We start from the raw sequence: 22,175 nt of genomic DNA on the forward strand, positions 1-22,175 counted from the left end.
CTTTTATTTTACGCATGCAGACATTTGGCGTGCATGCATGTCTCTACCATGGGCATGCAGTGCCTGTGGAGACAAGAAGAAGACGTCAGATCCCTTGGGACTAGAGTCACAGTGGCTGTTAGCTGCCATTTGGGTGCTGGGCCTCAGCCCCACATCTTCTCAAACAGTAATCATTGCTCTTAGCCACTGAGCATCCCTCCAGCCCCCGTCAGAGTTCTCACCCACCACTATAGCCGTAGGCATCACTGAGCATCCCTCCAGCCCCCGTCAGAGTTCTCATCCACCACTATAGATGTAGGCATCACTGAGCATCCCTCCAGCCCCCGTCAGAGTTCTCATCCACCACTATAGATGTAGGCATCACTGAGCATCCCTCCAGCCCCCGTCAGAGTTCTCATCCACCACTATAGATGTAGGCATCACTGAGCATCCCTCCAGCCCCCGTCAGAGTTCTCATCCACCACTATAGCCGTAGGCATCACTGAGCATCCCTCCAGCCCCCGTCAGAGTTCTCACCCACCACTATAGATGTAGGCATCACTGAGCATCCCTCCAGCCCCCGTCAGAGTTCTCATCCACCACTATAGCCGTAGGCATCACTGAGCATCCCTCCAGCCCCCGTCAGAGTTCTCACCCACCACTATAGATGTAGGCATCACTGAGCATCCCTCCAGCCCCCGTCAGAGTTCTCATCCACCACTATAGCCGTAGGCATCACTGAGCATCCCTCCAGCCCCCGTCAGAGTTCTCACCCACCACTATAGATGTAGGCATCACTGAGCATCCCTCCAGCCCCCGTCAGAGTTCTCACCCACCACTATAGCCGTAGGCATCACTGAGCATCCCTCCAGCCCCCCGTCAGAGTTCTCACCCACCACTATAGCTGTAGGCATACAAGTGTGTTCGTTTATTTGCAATGCTCTTGTTTCATCACTATCAGCAAAGGCACTGGAGGAGGAAGTTGACAAATCAGACAAGTAAGACTTAAATGGCAAAGGTCCCTTCTAGAAAACTGTTTTTAGCTGTGTGTAGTGTGACACCAGCACTCGGGAGGCAAGAGACAGGCAGGTCTCTGAAGTCAGGCCAGCCTGGTCTACAGAGTGAGTTCCAGGACAGCCAGGGCTACACAGAGAAACCTATCTCATCTTGAAAACAAAACAACCCCCCCCCCAAAAAAAAGCCCACCACCACTAACAACAACGACAAAAACCCAGAACAAAGGAAAACAAAAAGGTCATCTTTAAGACCTGCTGGCACACATAGACTACTTAATTTTTAGTATTTATATTAGTGGTTTAGAAGAAGTTAAAAGAAACTAACAATCTTAGGGCTTGTTGATTACCTAATTATAAATAGTAGTGTGTGTGCGCGTGTGTGCGTGTGTGTGTGTGTGGGCGCTCGCGCGCATGCGCAAGTGTATGTGTATACATATGTGTGTCTGTATATATGTGTATGTATGTAGAAATACGCGGTGCTTGTTTTGAGACAGGTTCTTCCTAATGTAATCAAGGCTGGCTTCCATAGCTCAGTACCTCGTATTGAACTTTCTGAGAGCTGAACTTTCACACTTGTACCACCACACCTGATTTCATGGTTGCACGTGTGAGTGAGTGTATTTAAATGTAGTGCCTTAACACCAGGAAGTTGCTATGATCTGGTAAATACAACACACCCACGCACGTGCATGCAAGCAACTCTAACTCAGTGGATTAAACAACAACAACAACAATTTTTTTGTTGTTAAGTTTAAAAAAGGAGGGTGGGGCTGGAGAGATGACTCCGTGGTTAAAAGCACTGACTGTTCTTCCAGAGGGCCTGGGTTTAACTCCCAGCACCCACATACAACTGTTTGTAACTCCCGAGATCTGACACCCTCACAGAGACATACAGGCAGGCAAAACATCAATGCACATAAAATAAAAATAAGTTATTTTTATTTTTTTATAATTTACTTATTTTTATTTTATGTATATTTGTGGTTTGCATGCATGTATGTCTGTGGGTGTCAGATATTGGAATTACAGACAGTTGTGAGCTGCCATGTGGGTGCTGAGAATTGAACCCCAGTCCTCTGGAAGAACAGTCAGTGCTCTTAACCTCTGAGCCATCTCTCCAGCCCCCCAAAATAAATTATTTTTTAAAAAGACATGAGATTAGGAGGGGACATGTTAGGAAGAAGACAGATTCTACAGTAGGAATATGAGTAAGAGAGATGAATGAAGGTGAGTATGAATATATAAACATATATAACTATCAAAGATTAAATTAGGTTTTAATTTTTGTAAAGCTTTGATGTAGTGGCTTAAAACAGGAAGCATGTGAGGCTCATGATTCTATAATTTGGGCTGAGAGTGGCTGTGCAGCTCTGCTGGTCTCATGAGACTGCTTACATAGTGCAGTCACCAGCAGCTTACAGAAGGTGAGTGGAGCACAATCCACTTCCATGGCTGCCAGTCAGCCAGCTGAGGCTGTTGGCTTAGCTACACGAGTTCTCTAATTAGAGTTTCTTACCTGATCATCACACATTCCAAAACCAAAAGCCTTAGTGCCTAAGGTCCTGTTTGCCTCCTTTGCAAATGTCCTGATAGGCAAAGATAATCACATCGTTGTCATCTGGGTGATCCCCTCCCACAGCACCCACAGACTCACCACGTCGTGCTGCTGAGGCTGCTGATTTTAAGAGGTGGTATATAACCCAGTAGTGACACTTCACAAGTGTGCAGACCGGGAGACCTGCTTTAGTCCCTAGCAGCACCAAATAAGGAAGAGAAAGAGGAAGAAAAAGAAGGATCATGTCAGAAAGCAGGAAAACAAAATGCAGTTGACTGGTAACAGCGAACCCCTTCACATCCGGGTTTTCTTGTTAGTAAACAGCAGGACAGACTCCCTAAATTAAAGATGTTTCTTTTGAGCCAGGCTCAGTTGTGCACGCCTGTAATCCCAGCACTCAGGAGGCTCGCTGTGAGTTCAAGGCCAGCCTGGTCTACAGAATGAGACCAGGACAAGCCAAGGCTACTCAGAGAAACTCTGCCTCGAAAAACAAAACAAACAAACAAAACAAAAAATGTTTCTTGTGTCTAACTGGTATAGAGGTTCAAGGTCCAGGAGACATGCCTGGTGATAAGTCATCTATTGGCAGTGCTACCCTAGGTAGCACAGGGCATCTCTTTTGTGGTAAGGGATTGGGAGTGTGTCTTGTCTCCTGTTTACTCACCTGACAACCCCCTCCCCCAACCTTAATGACTTTATCACCTCACTATGGCCCAGACTCTAAGTGCCTTAATTGGATTAAGTTTCCACCCTCTTAATTACTCAAAATAGTGATTAAACTCCAGCAGGAATTTCCCAGAAGACAAACATTCAAACATAGCCGGCCAATCCTCTAAATTAAAAGGGGGCTTTAAAAAAGGGCAAGAAAAAATAAATAAATAAATAAATAAATAAGGGCAAGAAGGATGCCTTTTTCAATGTCCTTGTCAAACACTATTTTTGATTTTATTCTGGAAAGTAAAGGGTGATCTCAGTGGCACAAATTCAGGCTTTACTAGCTAAATTGCTTTGTGGCTCTGAGCCCCCAACTTACCAAACTGGGAGAGAACATTTTAGGGTCCCTTCTCATCCCAGTCCCAATCAATTCCATGTTTTGTGTGGGGAGCTCATCTGTCAAAGTAAAGAGTCATTGATAAGTGTACAAGCTCTAGAACTCTGGATGCCATCTGCCTATAGAACTTTATATAGTTACCCCTGTCCATGTAACTATCTATATAGGTAGATATTAACTATATCTGCTGTATAACTATTTGGGGGAGGAGGACCACTTCTTTTAACCTACCTACTGGGAATCATTTTAAATCTGGATGATAATCTCCCCTCCCCCTCCCTGGTGTGAAATCCAGGGTTTCAGACCAGTTAAGTGTAAGGTCAGCCATTGAGCCATGCCCTCAGCCCCTTCTTTCCTCTTTGTTCAAAGGCACTGTATCGCTGCACGTAAGTCCTTGCTTTTTTTCTGTCACCAAAATCCCAAGGCACACGTGTCCTTGTGGAAATATGTCCCCCCAAAAGAAGCATCTTACCAACCCTCCAGTTTTAATTATGAATTGCTGAGTAACAAACAAAACTTTGCTCTGTCCCTGAAAACACATGGATGCCACAAAACCTTCCACCTACAGTTTGTCCTGCCTACAGGACGTGCAGGAGGAAAAATGGAGCAGAAAGTAAGAGAATGGGCAGCCAGTGACTGGTTCAGCTTGAGACCCATGCTGTGAGAGATAGCCCATCCCTGACACTGTCGATGATACTCTGCTGTGCTTGCAGACAGGAGCCTAGCATAACTGTCATCCGAGAGGCTCCACCCAGCAGCTGATGGAAACAGATGCAGAGACCCACAGCCAAACACTAGGCAGAGCTTGAGGGATCTTGCAGGGAGAAAATTAGAGCCAGAGGGGTCAAGGACGCATCAAGAAAAAACATACAGAATCAGCTAACCTGCGTCCATAGGGGCCCACAGAGATGGATCTGCCTGTCAGGAAGCACACCTGGGACTGATCTAGGTCCTCTGCCTGTAGGTTACAGCTGTGCAGCCTGATCTTCGTGTGGGACTCCCAACAGCGGGAGCAGGGGCAGACTTTGATTCTGTTGCCCGCCTTTGGGACCCTTTCCCCCTCCTGGGCTGCCTCATGTAGCCTTAACATGTAATGCACTGCAACCTGACGCGCCAAAGCTGGTTGATACCTATGGGATGCCTCTCCTTTTCTGAAGAGATGGGGGAGGAAGTGGGGCGGGGGGGAGACGGGGAGGAGAGGAGGGAGGGGAGATGGTGGTCAGGATGTAAAGCAAATAACTTACTTTGGGTGGAGGGTGTCATAAGACCATCTCACACCGTACATGTAAGGGCTACCTACCTAAGGGCAAAAGTGCCGTAATTCTCTAGGAACCACCAAAATAACAATCTTACCAAGTTTTGAGACAAGAAAGCATAGATACCACTACTTTTTAAAAATTGCATTTTATTGTTGGGCGTGTTGGTGCACACTTTTAATCCCTGCACTCGGGAAGCAGAGGCAGTTGGATCTCCGAGTCTGAGGCCAGCCTGGTCTACAGAGTGAGTTCCAGAACAGCCAAGGCCTCACAGAGAAACCCTGTATTGGAAAACAACAACAACAAAACCCATTTTATTTCTGTATCATGTGCATGTGCCTGGGCTATTACTTGCTGTCTCAAGCGTGGTAGACTACATCCTAAGCTTTTAAAACCAGCTAGTGCCACTCCTTGTGTTGGGAACACAATACAAGGTACTCTGATACTAGGCCACAGCCTCAACCCTTTTTCAAATGTTTTATTTATTTATTTATTTATTTTTGAGACAGTTTCAGATAGCTCAGTTTGTTATTAAAAAAAAGAAAAAGAAAAAGAAAGAAAACCTGCTGTTTGTACCCCAAACTCGTTATTCTTTCCCACACCCCTCTATACTTTCATAGTGTTCCCATAATGTACCCAGTGCATTCTGAGTTTTGGTTTTTGGTTTTTTTCGAGACAAGGTTTCTCTGTGTAGCCTTGGCTGTCCTGGACTCGCTTTGTAGACCAGGCTGGCCTTGAACTCACAGCGATCCGCCTGCCTCTGCCTCCCGGGTCCTGGGAATAAAGGCGTGCGCCACCATGCCCGGCCCCCAGTACATTCTGATCCAATAGCATGGATCAGGGTCCCTAACGACACAGGAGGACCTTTAACCCACACACTGCGTCAGCACATTTTCTCCCTGTGGTGGCGCACACTTATAATTTCAGCACTCTCAAGGCTGAGGCAGGTGGGTCTAAAATTTAAAGCCAGGTTGGGCTGCGTAGCATGACACTACTGTAAAAAAACAAAACAAAACTCCTTCCTTATTTCCTTTTGCTGTTTGTGGTACAGGTAGTTGAACATAGGATATTGAGTATGCTAAGTAGGCGCTCTGCTACTGGGCCACACTCTCCACGCTTTTTCAAACGTTATTTATTTATTTATTTGATACAGTTTCAGATAGCTCAGTTTGATCTCAGAAACCTATGTCTTTTTTTTTTTTTAAGCTTTATTTTTATATTAGACTGGAGTTGCAGATGTTTGTGAGCCATGACGTGGGTGCTGGGAATTGAACCCACTCTTAACCCCTGAGCAACCTCTCCAGCTTCCCGGAGGCTGGCTTCAACTCCTGTTCCCCCATCCACCACTTTCATGTGCTGCCACGCCCTCTTGTTTTGTTGTGGCTTTGTTTATTGGTTGGTTGGTTTTTTAAACTGTGTGTCACTATGTTGCTCACTACATACATGGCCTAGAACTCTGAGATCTGCCTACCTCTACTTCCCAAGTGCTTCCAGACAGGGTCTTTAAACTTTAAACGTTTAAACCTCCTGCCTCACCCTCCTGAGAAGCTATGATGACAGTCCTGGGCCCCCAGGTCTACCACGCCTTCCCCAATTTTCATCCAACTAAATGAAATGGGAGAACAGGTTTCTTCCAATTTTGGTTGCGTAATTTAAAGAGAAATAAAATTGGAAACTAAACCAGATATCACCCGTATGAAAAAGTTAACCATCTGGACCAGAATGATGTATTCTTTTACCCTATAACGTTCTCACCTCCCTAGACCCCGTTGGGAAGGATGATTCTCAGCAGGAAGAAGCAGCAGGACAATTGTGCACACAGTGACACAAGTGTAGGACGATTGCACACACAGTGACACAAGTGTTATAACTATTATCCGGCCTTTTGATGTGGCTGCTGGGAACTGGAACTTGGGTGCTTGTGCTTTCACGTGCTTACCCTCTCCAGCCCTAATTATACATTTGGACAAAACTTTCTTCTTGAAGCTTAAGCTAAGAAAAGAATTATGTTGTATTTTGTACATAGCAAGGGATAAGGGGAGGGCATGCTAGTGCCATTTTGTATGTGGAAGGTCAGGGGACAACTTTTCCTGTATCATGTGAGTCCTGGGAATAATTGCAAGTCTTTAGTTTTGACAAGTGCCTTTACCCACTGAGCAATCTTGATGACCTAGTTCTTTCTTTCTTAATATATATGGTGAGGTGTTCAGGTTTTTTGTTTGTTTGTTTTGTTTTGTTTTTGCTTTTCTGAGACAGGGTTTCTCTGTGTAGCCTTGACTTTCCTGGACTGGCTTTGTAGACCAGGCTGGGCTCAAACTCACAGCAATCCACCTGCCTCTGCCTCCCAAGTACTGGGATCAAAGGTGTGCACCACCACCGCCCAGCTGGCTTTCAGTTTTTAACAGACCTTGTATTGGTCAATCAGAAGTTAGAGGTGGGCTAGGAAGATGGCTTAGTCAACAAAGTGCCTGGCCTAGAAGCACAAAGACTGTTCTGGTCCTAGGATCTATTTAAAGGCCAGCGTGCATAGCATGTATGTCTCACACAGTGATTGCTGGGGGAGGTGGGGTGTGGGGGTTAGGGGGACGGGCCTGCAGACAGATCCCTGGAACTTATTGGTCAGCCAGCCTAGCCAGATGGATGAGCTCCAGATTCAGTAAGAAACCCTTCCTCAAAGGTAGAGAGCAAGGAAGGAAAAGGTCTGACGTCGACTTCAGGTCTCCACATGTACACATACATGCACATGCACTCACGTAATTATGCACACATAATCATGAACCTTATACAAAGAGAAATACTATATTATTATTAGGTGCACCGAAATACCTAGATTTTACCTACTAAAGACATGAAGCATCTAAAGACATGGTGGACTGGACCTTTTTTTTTTTTTTTTTTTTTTTTTTTGAGACAGGGTTTCCCTGTGTGTATCCCTGGCTATCCTGGATTTGCTTTGTAGACCAGGCTGACCTCGAACTCACAGGGATCCACCTGCCTCTGCCTCCCGAGTGCTGGGATTAAAGACGTGCACCACCACACCCGGCTGGACCATGTTTTAAATAAAGCAACTACAGGTAATGAACACAAGAATGATAGGTAACAGGCGCGGTGCGTCCACCCTGTTCCCCGTGGACCACACATAGACCAGCAGACTTCTAAACGCTGTTCAGCACATTTGGAAACAACATCATGTTGCAATGTCTTTGCATGCTTTTGGTGGGTACAAAGTCTTGAATCTTAATGCAGGGTAATAATTGAAATATGCCTGTAAGAAATGTGGCTAGCCAGGCATGATGGTACAGGCCTGTAATCCCAGCATTCGGGGAGGCAAAAGCAAGGCCAGATCTCTGTGAGTTTGAGGCCAGCCTGGTCTACAACGTGAGTCCAGGACAGCCAGGGCTACACAGAGAGACCCTGTCTTGGAAAAAAGAAAGAAGAAAGAAAAGAAAGGAAGGAAGGAAGGAAGAAAGGTGGCCAAGCCTTGTCTACATGGTGAGTTCTAGGCAAGCCAGGGCTACATAATGAGATCTGTCTCAAGAAAACAAATATGGCTACAGAGAAATAAAAGTTATGATCAGAAAGAAAGAAGCTGTGGTTTGTGAGCCCAGAGGAGCGCAGAGGGAAGCAGCAGGCTGTGGCGTGGTCTTCTGTTCTTGAGCAAAGAGAACAATTATTAAGGAAAAATGAGAAAGAATTCTGGAGATGGGAGGTGTTCCAAGAGGGCTTCCCTACGTTGTAGTATTTTATTCACCCTATATCAGCGGGCCAGAGTGCTGTGAGAGCCAGGGACACTGAGCTTGAAGGAATGAGCTATGATCCCAGGGGGCTAGATCCAGCCCCAGTTTAGCTGTGCAAGGGTGAGATGAAAGAAGATAAAAATGAGCGTAGAAACAAACAAACAAACTATGATAATTTAGAAGTATTAATTTATTAGTTAAATTTATTTAGAACTTGTTTGCAAACATAAGTTTGGAACTGGGACTTTGAAAAGTGCCCTGCCGGAGAGCGAGCAGCTTGGGAGAAGCCCGCTTCTGGGCTCGCTGTGGTACTCACATTCCATAGCTCCTCTCAACAAGCTTCTCTCTCCTTTCCTTGGCCCCACATCTTTAGCCAAGCAACTCAACTTAGAGATTCTCCCCACAAATAAATGTTCCCTGTGACTGCCTCTTCCTGTTCCATTTCAACCCCACCCTTGGTGACACAATTGGACTTAGAAACCATCCCTCTCTGCTAAGAGTGGTTGGGCTTTTTGCTTGACAAATAAAAAAACAAAACAAAACAAGATGAACACAGAACCATATAACAAGGAAAACCATACCCAGTTAACTGGATGTAGGGTGCACATCTGTAATCCCAGCTCAGAGATTGAGGCAGCAGAATTGAGAGTTCAAGGACACCCTTGGATACATAGTGAGTTTCAGGCCAACCTGAGCTACAGGTCTCAAAAACCAAGCCTGAGTGCAGTGGCAGCTATGAAGAGAATTTTCCAGGGCTTCTAGTCTAACGTTCACAGAGGCAGTGTCTGAAAAGCAGTGTCTGTGATGTTCTCAGAATCTTCCAGAACCATGCTTCACACAGCATCTCCACTGTTCTCTGCCCTCACCAGCAGGACCTAGTTGCAGCTCAGCCCTTGATCAGTTCAGCTGACTTTACCCACCCTATGCTGTTCAAGCTGAGGATCTGGACCCGTGACACGCCTATGGTGCGCTACTGAAGACATCTGCTTAATCACCCCAAATGGATGATGCTGAATTCACTGCTGTGGCTGTTCAGGCAAAGCATGTTAACTGGCAGCTGGCCCTGTACTCAAGGTTCCAGCGTCAGAGCCTGGCCTTCACAGATTTTTACCAACAACCTCAAAGCAGTATTAGAAAATATGTTGAGAGAAGCTTTGGCTGTGACAATCTGGGATATTGACTGCCATGAGCTGCAATAAGAGCTCTGAGCTACGGGTGATGGAGACCAAAGCTGGTAAGTCTGTGTCAACTGTGGAGCATGACGTGTTTGTGGACTTTGATACTCCCCTGGACTATTAAAAATACAAACAAACAATAAAGACAAGTAGAGTAAGAGGAGTCAACAGAGGGCAAATTCGACTACTTTCTGTTGGTGGTCTCAGCTCCCTCTATGCTGGAAAGCTGGGCCTCTTTGCTTTCTCTGCCTGTGGGAATAGACTGGATGGAAAGAAGAAAGGGTCAAAGCCCGTCCTTTCCTTGTCAAGCAAAGACACTACAAGAGGAATTATCAACTACAAAGTTAAACTTTGTAGGATCACTTTCATAACAATGTCATGTCCTTTTCTGTGTCTGGACATGACATGGCTATTACATTCATAAACTCACTCCAGCTATTGTTGCATGTGCAAGACACAAGGTCAAACCAACAAGAACAGGCAGCATTCCAGCAGGCAGCACTAATTTGACTAAGTGAGTTTAAAAAAAAAAAAAAAAAAGGTAAAAAAGGACAGCTGGACATGGTAGCATATGCCTGTAACCCCAACACTCAGGGAGGCAGAGGCAGGTGACTCTCTGGGAGTTCGAGGCCAGCCTAATCTACAAAGTGAGTCCAGGACAGTCAGAGTTATACAGAGAAATCCTGTCTTGAAACAAAAAACAAACAAACAAACAAAAAAAGAGGAAAAAAGAGAAAGGTGGGGGGGGGAGAGTCAGAGGGCTCCAGTTTTATGGGAGAATCACTGCGAACTGGAAAAGACATCTAATAATAAAGCTTCAAAGTGAGCTCATCTGTAGTCCAACCTCCGGAAGCACAGGAATACTCTTACATAAGGGATACTTAAGCTCTGAAGTCCAAGAACAATGAGGGCAACACAGTAAAACTTCACTTCAGAAAAATAAAAAGTTCCGGGTGGTAGTGGTACACACCTCCTGTAATCCCAGCACTCGGGAGGCAGAGGCAGGCGGATCTTTGTGAGTTTAAGCCAGCCTTACCAGAGCCAGGGCTGCACAGAGAAACCCTGTCTGGATGGATGGATAGATAGATAGATAGATAGATAGATAGATAGAGGATTTGAAAGACACTCTTCAGGCCAGGCATGGTGGTGCACGCCTTTAATCCCAGCACTTCGGAGGTAGAGGCAGGTGGATTGTTGTGAGTTCAACGCCAGCCCGGTCTACAAAGTGAGTCTAGGACAGTCAAGGCTACATAGGGAAACCCTGTCTCGAAAAACTAAAAAATAAAATAAAATGAATGAAAGAAAGACAGACAGACAGACACTCTTCAGGTAAGAGTGTACATATCAGGAAGCTTCACAGCCACCTGTGACTCCTGTTGATCCAAATGTGCCTTCTGGTCTCTGTGGTACCTAAATGCATGTGAGCATACAGACACACATTAATTAAAATTGGAGGCTGGAGAGAAAGCTCAGTGATAAAGAGCACTAACTGCTTTTCCAGAGGATTTGTGTCCAATTCCCAGTAGCCACAAGGAGTTTACAACTGTCTGTAAGTCCAGTTCACACACACACATAATGCAGGCAAAACACCTGTGCACATAAAATAATAAATCTTTTTTAATTAAAAATAAATCTCAGGGCTGGGTGTGGTGGTGCATGCCTTTAATCCCAGCACTTGGGAGGCAGAGGCAGGCAGATCGCTGTGAGTTCCAGGCCAGTCTGGTCTACAAAGCAAGTCTAGGATAGCCAAGGCTACACAGAGAAACCCTGTCTTGAAAGACCAGAAACCAAACCAAACCAAAAAATCAAAAATCAAACAAACAAACAAAAAAACAACAACCAACCAACCAAAGAAACAAACAAAAACCCCCCACAAATCTCAGTAACTACAGGAAAGACCATATGCCACACCATGTCTGTCACTGAATAACCGATCAAGGGATACCTTAATGAGATCAAACGAAGAAGGCCTTGTTATAAGGTTTGCTGGGGATTAATCCGCTAATGAACTAGTCAATTTTTTTTAATAAATGCAGTACAGCTTTTATTATGTTTGGTTAGAGTCACGTTTCTGTGTCCAGAGGAAAACATCATCTGTTACTGTTATCAAACTTTTCCCAGTCCTGGTTAGAGTTCAGGGTGCTGGTTGGGGAAGTGATTTTGCTGGCCAAAGAGCTACAGAGAAGCCTAGTGGGGCTGTAGCTCGGGGGTGGGGAGGAGGCACTCGGTGAAGAATGCATCCAGGACAGAGTAAAGTGTGGAGCCTGATGATGCTCAGAGCTGTTAAATATCTAGGGCAAATGTTTCCTCCCATCCCCTCTGGCTGTTTCACACACACACACTACAGTTCTCCTCTGGGAGAAAGTTTAGAGACTCCAGAGACAAAGGGGAGAGAGCAACACAGTTACTCCATTAAATGTCCTCTATTGTCTCTTCCTCTTGTGGTTGGTTTTGAAACAATGAACCTGAATGTGGCTTTGAGTTGGAAGCAGTATTTAGATTTTCAGACTTGCAAAGCTGAAACAATATGCAACTTAATGTCAACTCTTTCATTGTTGTTTTGAAAAAGCAACATGATTGGGTTGATTTATTTCTGCAGGAAGGCAAAACATTCTCCAAAATGGAAAGGGGTGAGACACAGTGGATCTAAGATGGGACCCTGTAAATAAACGGTAGGCATGTGAAAATGTGAGAACTTTTAAGTTTTTTGGGTTTGTTTTTTTTTTTTTTTTTTTTTTTTTTTTTTAGCTTTCTTTTTTTAAGGTTGAGATCACAAACAGGAGGAGGGACACACCCAGCAGCTGTAGAAGCAGGAAACAGCTATTCTAAAACTGAAGGGGGAAAAAACCCCATGAGTATCTCTGCTATTTTGTCTTGAGGTGCTTACCTTCCAAGTGGGCCTTTTCGTGTGTGTGACTCAGGATGGATGTCGCTGGCTCTCTGCATGTTGTACCACCAGGGTGATTTTTATAATTCTATCTCTGCAAATCTACTGTTTCCTCTAGACAAATGTAACCGAGATCAATTTCAGAAGTGTTAGGAACTAAGTCCCCAGGGGACAACTAAAAGAGCTGCAGTCACTTCAAACTGGAAGATGGCTGAAAGGAGGGACTGGGCTGGGCTTGGCAAAATTCCACTTGGTGGGGCCACTTAACTGAAAGTTACAGGCTTTGAGGAATGCAGGAAAGAAAACTGTGCTCCCCTCTCACATTGCCACATAGGACATGACATCCCTAGGAACTGCGCTGGCCTTCCAGGCACGCGGCATGCAGTCAGTAACAAGCAAGCAGTCCTGCAGAAAGAAGGGTGTGAGAACCAGCCAGTTTTCACGGAAAGGACCACTTCTCTTTCAGAAAACCGAAACTTAGATGAGAAATGACTCAGTCCCGCGGAGGGAGGTGGCCTTCCTTCTGCTGTCTTGGGACAGTGTGTGAGATGATGCAGGCATGTGTGAGGGTACCCCGATACCAGATAAAGGGTGTGAGCTGCGGCTCACGCGGATGTGTTCTGGATTGCCGACTATCCCGGGACTTTTTGACTCACATCAAATGTTTTATTATTCTTTAAAAAGGCTTTAAATTGGGGTGTGCACCTTTCCTCATTCTGACAGCTCTCGTGCCGTGTCAAACTGGCTCCAGCTAGCAGTATTTAACTGTTTTAATTTCAAAAAGCACAAATCCATTTCTGAAAAGAATTAACTTTAGTCAACTTTTAGACAAAATGAGGGCTATTTCATGTTGCTTTATACAGTCTTCCCGTGACACAGAAGTTAGGCAATTCTAACTCGGGAAAGCATTAATATTGAGGGATGGTACTCACACCCGAACACTTACCCATATATTCCCTTACAAAGAAAAGTGGGCGTGATGTCTCACACCTGTAATCCTGCACAACTGGAGCCAGAGGCAGGAGGACCAGGAGTTGAAGGCTTAAAAAAAAAAAAAAAAAGATGTATTTATTACATATACAGTGTTCTGCCTGCATGTATGCCTACACACCAGAAGAGAGCACCAGATCTCATTAAAGATGGTCATGAGCCACTATGTGGTTGTTGGGAATTGAACCCAGGACCACTGAAAGAGCAGATGGTGCTCTTAACTACTAAACCATCTCCCAAGTCTGAAGACCATTCTTTTTATTTTTTTTTTTTAAATTTATTTTATTTTATGCTTTGGTATGGGGATGTCAGATCCCTTGGTACTGGAATTACAGACAGTTGTGAGCTGCCATGTGGGTGCTGGGAATTGAACCAGGGTCCTTTGAAAGAGCAGACGGTGCTCTTAACTACTGGGCCATCTCTCCAGCCCTCTGAAGGCCATTCTTATCTACAGATTGAGTTGAGTCCATCCTGGGTTACCGGAGAATCTGCCTCAATCAATCAAACAGTATTTTCATTTTCTTAAAGAAGTTTCTGGTTTACAGAAAACTTGAAATGAATCCAGAGGCTTTTCCAGTCCTCCCACAGCTTCTGCCTCCACACATGTACAGCCTCCCCATTTGCTAATATCCTCAAACTCAAACTCAGAGATCCACCTGCGTCTGCGTCACAAGTGCTGGGACTAAAGACACGCGCTGCCACCGCCTGGCTCTTTCTCTTTCTTGATTGAATCCCCATGGTTCCTTTTCTTTTACTTTCCTTTTCTTCTCTTTTCTCCCCATTCTTCCTCTTTCCCCTTTCAGTGGCAGTCTCATTTAGCCCAGACAGGCCTCAAATTCACCATGACTGAATTCACAGTCCTCCTATGTTTCTACTTGCCCAGTGCTATTATAGGTGGATACTACCACACCCAATAGCTTAGCTACTTTCCTACTGCTTTGATAAGGCACCAAGGACAATGCAACTTACAGAAGATGTTGAATTTGGGGCTTAAGGTTTCAGAGGGTGAGTCCATGACTGTCCTGGAGGGAACATGGCAGCAGGTAGGCAAGAATGGTGCTGGAGCAGTAGCTGAGAGCTCACATCTTGAGACACAACCGGGAATCATGTGAGCTTTTAAAATCTTTCTTTTTAAAAAAGATTTATTTATTGTATATGAGTGCTTTATCTGCAGAAGAGGGTATCAAATAACATTATAGATGGTTGTGAGCCACCATGTGGTTGCTGGGAATTGAACTCAGGATCTCTGGAAGAGCAGGCGGCACTTTTAGCCACTGAGCCATCTCTCCAGCATGAGCTTTTGCAATCTTAACTCCCACATCAAGTAATACACCTCCTAATCCTTCCAAACAGTTCCACCAACTGGGGGGGACCAAGCCTCTCAAGTAAGTGAGCCTTGTGGGGCTCGTTCAAACCTCCACACTTGGCAATCAAACAGGGCTTCAAGCATGCCAGGCAAGTACTGGACCAACTGAGCCATACTCCTAGGTCCTCCTCCATTCCCTTTCTTTGCTATGGGACGGAATTTTCTTCTGCACATAATGTCTGCAGCTCTCAATTTGTGGCCGCCTTCCAATAATCACCACAGGTGGGGAGCGTCTGGACTTTTACCAGCACCTTGCTGCCACCTCCTACTCCTGATCTCCCGCCTTCCATTCCTGTGTCATCTGGTATGCTGGGTTATTTCCTCTCCTCTAAGTCAACTCCTTGTTTAGCCTAACTCAATGCGGCATCTTTCCCTTCTCTCCCGAAAATGGAACCGTCAGGAGACTACTTGTTCCACTTCTCCATATCTCTCCCATGATGGAGAGAATGAAGGTGTTGGCGGGGAGAACAAGCCTGGAATTCTTTTCCTGTCTTCTAAGCTTGAACTTTGCCCAAAACACAGTGTGGCAGAGGCTAAGTCACCTCATGATGGAGAGGAATCAGGAGGGCACTAGGTACAGCCTACACAGCCTATCTCACCCCCCCTCCCGCCCGCCTCTCCCTCCCTCCCTTACCCCCCCATCCACCAGTTAGGCTTCTCCTAAAGCTGCTACTGCCTGCTCCAACATTTGATACACAGACCTGTAAGGGGACATTCCACATTCGAGGCACAGTGTACACTTATGACAAAGATGCTGGATAAGCCAGGCCTGCTGTTGTATGCACCCGTGATCCCGGCTGAGGCGGCATGACTAAGTTACTTTGGGGCCTGGAACTAATTTCTTACCTAGTATCTGGAGAGAAGACGCCTCTCTGCTTGTGGTGCTGAGTGGTTAAGAAAGGACTAGTCTATCCCATCAGACCATCCCTCTGATGGCTTGGCTTGCATCTTTTATTTGTGTGCATGTTGTGTTTGTGTACATGTGTGTGCATGCAATATGGAGGCCAGAGGGCCACTGTGTCTCCCTTTATCCTCTCTACATGTTATTTTCTCAGACAGGGTTTCTATCGGACCTCAGCTGGAGGATCCACCTGTCTGCCCAGCCCCCGCACTGGGGCTACAGACTCACCACCAGGCCTTTATTTTATTTTAAACAAGGGTGCTAGGGATCTGAACTCAGGTCTTCATGCTTACACAAGCATTTTCTGACTCAGCCATATCCTTAATCTCCTGTGGTTTGTACCTTTTTGATTCATGTGACTTTTTTTTTTTTTAAAACAACTGGTGATAATTTTATTATCTGTGAGTGGCACACAAGCAAATATTCACTACTCAAAACTATGTCTCTGTGGAAGTGGGGAATAATGTACAGGCCATTGTGTGCTTTTAATTATTGTTATCCTAGGCGGGCGGTGGTGGTGCATGCCTTTAATCCCAGCACTCAGGAGGCAGAGGCAGATGGATCGCTGTGAGTTCAAGGCCAGCCTGGTCTACAAAGGAAGTCCAGGACAGCCAAGGCTACACAGAGAAACCTTGTCTCGAAAAAAAAATATTGTTATCCTTTAGTTTTTTTAGCTGCTTCTTATGCAGACGCTCAATCTCTTCCATGTGGTGCTTGATCTCATCTTCGTGATGTTTCTTCAGGGCAGCCAGCAGCTCTCTAGTCTTCTCTCGGAAGTATCGATCCTCTTCAGCCTTCTCCCTCTTTCCGAAGGCCACACCGGCTTCTCGGATGGAGCCAGCGCCAAGGTCCATGCTGTCCGACGAGTTCGAGCCAAAGCTTCGGGACTGCAGGACCCTCATGCCCCAAACACCGAGCCGAGCCCGAGCCGCCAACGCCGAGTCTGCCGTTTGTCGCAGGCAACGCTCCTCTCAGGTTCCGGGCGTGGCAGCTTCTCTCATTTGACTTTTGAGACAGGGTCTCACTATGTAGTCCAGTCTGGCCTGGAACTCACGGCTATTCTGCCTTTAGAGCTCTGAAATTACAGATATGCACAAGTGGCTGTGCCCTTTTTAAAATAGAGAACCCCCAAAATTCCTTGATAGCCTTTTACAAAAGATTCATTTTTATTTTATGTTTTGACTGCACGTATGTAAGTATATCATGTGTGTACAGTGCCCACGGAGGCCTGGGGACAGTTTTGGATCTGGAACTGAGTTATAGATGGTTGTGAGGCACCATGTGTGTACTGGGAACTGAACCCGAATTCTCTGCAAGAGGAGCCAGTGCGCTTAACCACTGAGCTATTCACTCTTGCTCAACAGGCTGGTGTTCCCTCCTTTCTTAGGAGAGCTCACCTTACCCCACCCTCCGTCACATGCCACTGCATCTTTATGTATTTTAACCCTGCTAGGGTCTAGTGGGTAAAGTGGCCCGCTTCAGAGCTGATGCCGTTCTTTCATTCAGAGACTGGAAAGTCTACAAAGCAGCTCCCACTGTCATATCCTTTCACAGAGTGTTGGTGCAGCCTGCTCCCTGCCCCCGTCCAAGCCCACCCATACCCACCTACTCACCCACCCACTTAACCTACTCACCCATTTTACCCAGCCCACTATACCACACCCTTGGAACTGTAATGTCCCTTGGCAACATGAAAGCTAGTTGTGTAACATTTACAGTTTCTTTTGCTTTGTTCACATTACCATTTTGCTCAATTCAGCTTCTTGAACAGTTGCTTGATTTTTAGGCTACTTTGCAAAATTGCTTTGTTCCTTTCACTTTTATGTGGGTTCTGGGGATCAAACTCAGGGTACCAGACTTGGAAAGCAGCACCTTTGACCCACTGAACTAGCTCACCAGCCCCAACGCCAACCTAAAAAAAAAAAACTTACCTAATGACAGACAGACTGACACTAAGAAGAAGAGCCACACCAAGTTCCTTTGGTGGTACAAGGCAAATATTCTTGAAGAAAACGGTAGACTTTAGGTAGTTTAACGTCTAACAGCTCTGCAGGCCCTCTTTGCATATGTATACTAGACAGGCTCCTAGGCTGGCCTCAGCCTTCACACCTTCTTACCCCAGCCACCCAGACTGGGCTGGGAGTGCAGGCATGTAGTTAGCACTCCCAGCCCTTAATACTTTTATATTCGTCCAGAGAAGTTTAACTTTTATTACTTTCTTTTTTTTTAAAGATACATTTAAAAAAGCAAAACACACAGAGTGCTGTGGTATACACTACTAGTCCCAGCTTCTTGGGAGACTGAAGCAGAGGGCTGAGAACAAGAAAGCCTGACACAAGCTTGGGCAGCACAGGCAGACTGTAGCTCAGAGATAAGACAAAGACGCTGGGCATCTTAGCTCGCAGCGGGCTGAGGCAGGAATGTAGAGAGATAAACATGTTTTGGTGTTGATCCCAAGTGTGGGATGGGGAACAGACTAGTGAGAGAGCAGGATGTTTATGGGGGACTATGTATACTAGTGGGGGAGCTTGGATGTTGCCAGCTGAAAACATCCTAGTAGAGACTCTGAGAGGACATACATACCTATATATGCCCAAAAAAAGAGGCTTGAGAGAGAGGACTTGGGATTGTTTTGGCTGTTCATCACTTCAAGAGAGAACTGCTCCAGGGAAAGCCTCAAGGTTTTGGACTCGAGCTGAGGCTTCAGGTTCCAGTTACTCCAGGTTCCAGCAGCAGCTTCGGTGGGATGGCGGGTTTGCCGAGGTCCTGCTGACTACACCAGGAGAAAGAATCGTTCCTCGGAACTAATATCCTTAAGGTCTCATTATTGTGTTCTTTAATCTCCTTTTCCTATTTGAGTTAGTCGGGTTGTAAGGGAGGTAGGCTGTTTAATAAGTTCATAATAAAACATAGTTAAGAAAATTGAGCCTACACAGGAAGACAGCTGTGAATTGCCAGACCATCCCTCAAAAGCCAGACAAGCCAACAGGGAAGGAGAGAGCTCCAGAGGATTCAGATTGGATTTCCGGCACCCCTAAGGTAGCGGTTCCAGTTGCAGGGACCCGGCATCCTCTGGCCTTTGTGGGCGTTAAGAATGCTTGTGAGGCAGACACACATGTAGGCAAAAACCCCAAACCTATTAAAAAAAAAAAGAAAAGAAGGAACCCAAACAAACACGAGTGTTAAATCTAGCAGCACAAAATTGTATCATAACCAAGTGGTATTTATTCTAGGAATGTATAGATGCATATTTGTTTTCCTGACATTATTCAGACTGACAGTATTTGACAGGTGCACTAGGCAAGTGCTTAACAGGATAAGGAACAAATGTGTTACAGCAAACATGCAGTCTCAAGCTCAGCTAGACATGATAGCAAGCTTGTATAATCTCCAGGATTCATTCAGGATGCTGAGAGGCCCAAAGACCTGGAGGTCAAGGCCAGTCTGAGTTGTATAGCCAGTTAGAAAAGGCTATAGAAAGGCACTTAGCTGACCAGCAAGAGCGGCTTTGTGATACCGTAGCCTCCCTTAAGCTCCCAGAGCACCCCAGCGCTGCCTGTATGCTGTCCAGGGGGTTTCCCGATGGTACAGCTGCCCTGAGCCACCTGTGGTCCTCTCAGTATCCCCAACGAACTTGCTGACTGAGGAAGCTGGATTTGGATGGAGTCTCTTTTGTTTGTTTGCTGTTACCGTTGCCATCTGGGTGAATGGATGCTTCTTCCCATGTCCCCAGAAAAAGTCACAGGACAAGGAACCCGAGAGTCAATACATCTGGCTTTGCAGGCCAAGTGGCTTCAGCTGCATATTGCTTAACTGCCTCACACCATGAGAGAATTAGTAGGCAGCGAGTGGGTATGTCTAACATGGTTCACACTGTTGAGTATTTTTAAAAATTTGTTTTTATTTTATGTGTATTGCTGTTTTGCCTGCATGTATGTCTGTGTGGAGTTACAGACACTTGTGAGCTGCTAGAAACTGAACCTGCGTCCTTTGGAAGATTAGTCAGTGCTCTTAACCACTGAGCCCCTTCCCACTGTATTTCTAACTCCCAGTTTAAATTTAATTTTTAAAAAATGTATTAATTATGTATACAGTGCTCTGCCTGCATATACCCCTGCAGGCCAGAAGAGGGCATCAGATCACATTCTAAATGGTTGTGAGCCCCCATGTGGTTGCTGGGAATCGAACTCAGGACCGCCCCTAACTCCCAGTTTAGTGCACACCATGTACTTTCCTATCACATCACAGAGACGGGAGGGGAACCCAGTTCACAATGTACTTTATTAACTTGTCTGTTACATCTAAAAGGTTAATCTATCATGTTGCCATAATTTTGGGGTAAATATTTCCGGCTTATGCTATGCCAGTGAAAGAGAGACCCAAGATGGCCGCCATTAGTTTCTCTTCACTCCCCAGGAGCCTTGAGCAGCACCGCAGCCTTATCCTTGTACTTCTCTGCAGCCTCCCTGATATTTCCCAGGAGATCGTCAGCCATGCATTCCTCATACTCCTTGTCAGCTTTACCAATCTGTTCTTCAAGATGTTTCTAGTGGAAACAATTCACAATGAGTTTGTTTCCCGTGTGATATTTACATATAAGAATGACATTTTGAAATCAAGAACCAGTTAGCTATAACAGCAGGTGATCATAATCTCAACACTTGAAAGGCTGAGGCAGGAGGATCACAGTTTAATACTAGTCTGGGTCGCCAAGCAATACCATCTTAAAAGAAAATAAAAGGACTCCTCTCTGGCCACCAGCTCCGTGCTTCCCTGTGCAGATCAAGCAGGCAGGCACTGCGCCGTGGGGAGAACAGGTCTACTAGCCAAGGGCCATGGCAGTGCACCGCGGGGGCCAATGAAAAGATCCAGGGACAGGAAGAGACGAAGCAGCCCCTGCACAAAGGACAGGAGGGACAGAAAGATTGCCCTTCTAGAGGAGGTGACAGCCACCAGCCTACAGCAAACACTCCCAACCCCAACCGAGGACAGGCTCGCCCACTTGCCCCTAACTTTTGATGGACCAAACCCATCAGGCAGATGAGTGAAGGGTCGGGTGGAGATGGAGATGCCATGGAAATGCTCATGGAAGAGATGAGAGAAACTTGGGAGCTACAGTTGAGAAATTCTCATAGGGGAGCTCTCTAGTCGACACAACACATTCCACATGCCTGGACGTGGAGCACTTCCCACGAGATCTACACAGCAGCTCCTGCTGTGTTCCTTCCCCTTACACTTTCCTGACAAGCTTTACTGATGTGTTTGTGGTGAGCCTTGTGCCATTTCCATGTGGCAGGTGGGTCTTATGTTGCCAGTTTCTAATTGAAGATTGCCTTCCACTCAGTGTAAGTTTCTGTCAGCAGCACAGTGTTGCCACTTGCATGAAAAACAAAAAAACAAAACAAACAAAAAACCAAAGCAAATAACTAAAAGAAAAAAAAAAAAAAAAAAAAAAAAAAAAAAAAAAAAAAAAAAAAAGAAGAAGAAAAAAAAGAATATTCTTATGTCTTATGTTCTCATGCATTCCATGTTCTTTCTTTCTTGTTTTGTTTGTTTTGGTTGGTTTTTTGAGACAGGGTTCTTCTGTGTGGTACTGCTGTCCTGGAACTACACACTCGCATCCCTCTACTTCCCAAGTGCTGAGACTAAAGGCAGACATGCACCATTTCTGTTGGGCTGCATCCTATCTCCCCTTTTCCAGAGATAACCATTTGCCCAACTGATGTGGGTTTTTTTTTTGTTTCTGTTTTTCCTGGAGACAGGGTCTCTCTGTGTAACAGCCCTGGCTGTCCTGGAACTTGCTCTGTAGTCCAGGCTGATCTCGAACTCACGGAGATCCACCTGACTCTGCCTTCCAAGTGCTGGGATTAAAGGTGTGTGCCACCACCGCCCAGCTGACTGATGTGCTTTTTAACACCTCCAATCCTCTCGGGGCTATGTATGTATACTATGCAGTCACCTCTGCAGATGTTTTGGTGAATGGACAGCACACACAAAGAATAGTCTCAAAAGGATACAGTCTCTGACGCAACCTGGATTTATATCAACATAGCACGTTCACAAGTTGCCTTGTGACACATATCTTGGAATATAACCTCATCACTATGCAATTTATGACTGTACTGCCATACTGGGACTTAGCAATGTGTCATCATTACTACTGTTGTTGTATTTCGAGACAGAGTTTCTCTGCATAAGAGCCCTGTCTGGCTGTCCTGGAACTCACTTTGTAGGCCAGGCTGGCCTTAAAGTCACAAAGATC

At 45.6% G+C, this 22,175-nt stretch overlaps 2 protein-coding genes across 2 annotated transcripts in view; both read right to left on the reverse strand.

Annotated features, from left to right (window-relative positions):
• Window positions 1–16,566: 16,566 nt before the first annotated feature.
• Window positions 16,567–17,551, reverse strand: LOC127196116 (ATPase inhibitor, mitochondrial-like; the record flags this gene model as incomplete). Its single annotated transcript, XM_051153693.1, has 2 exons — window positions 17,548–17,551; window positions 16,567–16,856 (listed from the first exon to the last, which is right to left on the reverse strand). Coding segments are annotated over exons 1-2 (294 nt in total), but the record flags the coding sequence as incomplete, so codon positions are not given.
• Window positions 17,552–20,318: 2,767 nt separating this feature from the next.
• The window catches only part of Ndc80 (NDC80 kinetochore complex component), a 34,574-nt gene continuing 32,717 nt past the window's right edge, over window positions 20,319–22,175 (reverse strand). Inside the window, exon 17 of the mRNA XM_051154498.1 lies at window positions 20,319–20,459. Coding sequence (XP_051010455.1) covers window positions 20,319–20,459 — 141 coding nt within the window. The remainder of the gene's footprint in view (window positions 20,460–22,175) is intronic.

Source organism: Acomys russatus, chromosome 12, assembly GCF_903995435.1.
Source record: "Acomys russatus chromosome 12, mAcoRus1.1, whole genome shotgun sequence".
Lineage (NCBI taxonomy): Eukaryota > Metazoa > Chordata > Mammalia > Rodentia > Muridae > Acomys > Acomys russatus.